This window comes from Chrysochloris asiatica, unplaced genomic scaffold (assembly GCF_000296735.1).
Source record: "Chrysochloris asiatica unplaced genomic scaffold, ChrAsi1.0 scaffold00272, whole genome shotgun sequence".
Classification (NCBI taxonomy): domain Eukaryota; kingdom Metazoa; phylum Chordata; class Mammalia; order Afrosoricida; family Chrysochloridae; genus Chrysochloris; species Chrysochloris asiatica.
Window position 1 is genome coordinate 3,630,868 of NW_006408790.1, and position 1,938 is coordinate 3,632,805.

The 1,938-nt window shown below is 51.1% G+C and overlaps 1 protein-coding gene across 1 annotated transcript in view; it reads left to right on the forward strand.

Annotated features, from left to right (window-relative positions):
* The window catches only part of LOC102840172 (zinc finger protein 268-like), a gene marked incomplete at its 5' end in the record, with an annotated part of 39,084 nt that extends 37,416 nt beyond the window's left edge, over nucleotides 1-1,668 (forward strand). The window contains 2 exons of the mRNA XM_006874380.1: nucleotides 1-344; nucleotides 678-1,668. The exon at nucleotides 1-344 is cut by the window's left edge and continues 27 nt beyond it. Of these exons, the coding sequence (XP_006874442.1) occupies nucleotides 1-344; nucleotides 678-1,668 (1,335 nt within the window). The remainder of the gene's footprint in view (nucleotides 345-677) is intronic.
* Nucleotides 1,669-1,938: the final 270 nt, after the last annotated feature.

Genomic DNA, 1,938 nt, shown 5'->3' on the forward strand with positions numbered 1-1,938 from the left:
TGCAGAGAGTGTGGGCGAGGCTTTAGTCAGAAGGCAGTCCTCAGTAGACACCAGAGGACACACTCAGGGGAGAAGCCCTATGTCTGCAGGGAGTGTGGGAGAGGATTTAGTCAGAAGGCATACCTCATTAAACACCAGAGGACACACTCAGGAGAGAAGCCCTATGTCTGCAAGGAGTGTGGGAGAGGCTTTAGCCAGCAGTCAGACCTTATTAGACACCAGAGGACACACTCAGGGGAGAAGCCCTATGTCTGCAGGGAGTGTGGGCGAGGCTTTAGTCAGAAATCACTCCTCACTGTACACCAGAGGACACACTCAGGGGAGAAGCCCTATGTCTGCAGGGAGTGTGAGCGAGGCTTTATTCAGAAATCACACCTTATTACACACCAGAGGACACACTCAGGGGAGAAGCCCTATGTCTGCAGGGAGTGTGGACGAGGCTTTATTCAGAAGTCGTACCTCATCAGACACCAAAGGACACACTCAGGAGAGAAAGCCTTTGTTTGCAAAGAGTGTGGGCGAGGTTTTAGCCAGAAGTCATTCCTCATTATACACCAGAGGACACACTCAGGGGAGAAGCCCTATGTCTGCAGGGAGTGTGGACAAGGCTTTATTCAGAAGTCAGTTCTCACTATACACCAGAGGACACACTCGGGGGAGAAGCCATTTGTCTGCAGGGAGTGTGGACGAGGCTTTAGTGAGAAGTCACTTCTCACTGTACACCAGAGGACACACTCGGGGGAGAAGCCCTATGTCTGCCAGGAATGTGGACGAGGCTTTAGCCGTAAGTCAGTCCTCACTGTACACCAAAGTACACACTCAGGAGAGAAGCCCTATGTCTGCCGGGAGTGTGGACGAGGCTTTAGTCAGAAGGCATACCTCATTAAACACCAGAGGACACACTCAGGACAGAAGCCCTATGTCTGCAGGGAGTGTGGGCGAGGCTTTAGTGAGAAATCATACCTCATTATACACCAGAGGACACACTCAGGGGAGAAGCCCTATGTCTGCAGGGAGTGTGAGCAAGGCTTTATTCAGAAGTCACACCTCCTCAGACACCAGAGGACACACTCAGGGGAGAAGCCCTATATCTGCAGGGAGTGTGGGCGAGGCTTTAGTGAGAAGTCAGTCCTCACTGTACACCAGAGGACACACTCAGGGGAGACGCCCTATGTCTGCAGGGAGTGTGGGCGAAGCTTTAGTCAGAAGTCATACCTCATTATACACCAGAGGACACACTCAGGCGAGAAGCCCTATGTCTGCAAGGAGTGTGGGCGAGGATTTTGTCAAAAGTCAGCCCTCATCAGACACCAGAGGACACACTCAGGGGAGAAGCCCTATGTCTGCAGGGAGTGTGGGCGAGGCTTTAGCCGGAAGTCAAACCTCATTAGACACCAGAGGACACACTCAAGGAAGAAGCCCTATGTCTGCAGGGAGTATGGGCAAGAGTTTGGTGATAAGTCACAGCTCATTGGACACAAGAAAATACTGCCAACACACACCTCCAGCTCCCCAGCTTTGACAGGCTTAAGAGCAAGTCCCCAAGAGAGTGAAGAGCACAGAAACAAGTGGGTAAGCAGGTCCTCCATTTTCATGTCAAGGGAAGATGTCGAGAAACCCCAAGGGTTCCTGAAGTGGGCAGGTGGTTCTGCCAATCCTCTCCCATGATGCTTTAGTCTTTTGTAGTAAATATTGCTTCCACACAGCTGTAGTCCAAGCCACATACCTTAATCCCTCATCAGAGAAGACACAGAGAACACATTCTCAACCCAGATTTCCACAGCACTATGGTCCCTGAAAAGGTGAAGTGTAGAATCTGACTAAATGATTGGAGAATCTAATGTGGACGTGGGGAGAGAAGTTGGGACCCTCTGAGAAGGGAGCACTTTGATTCCCTGGGAAGTATAGCCCCCTCTCTCACAATGTATAGACCACTCT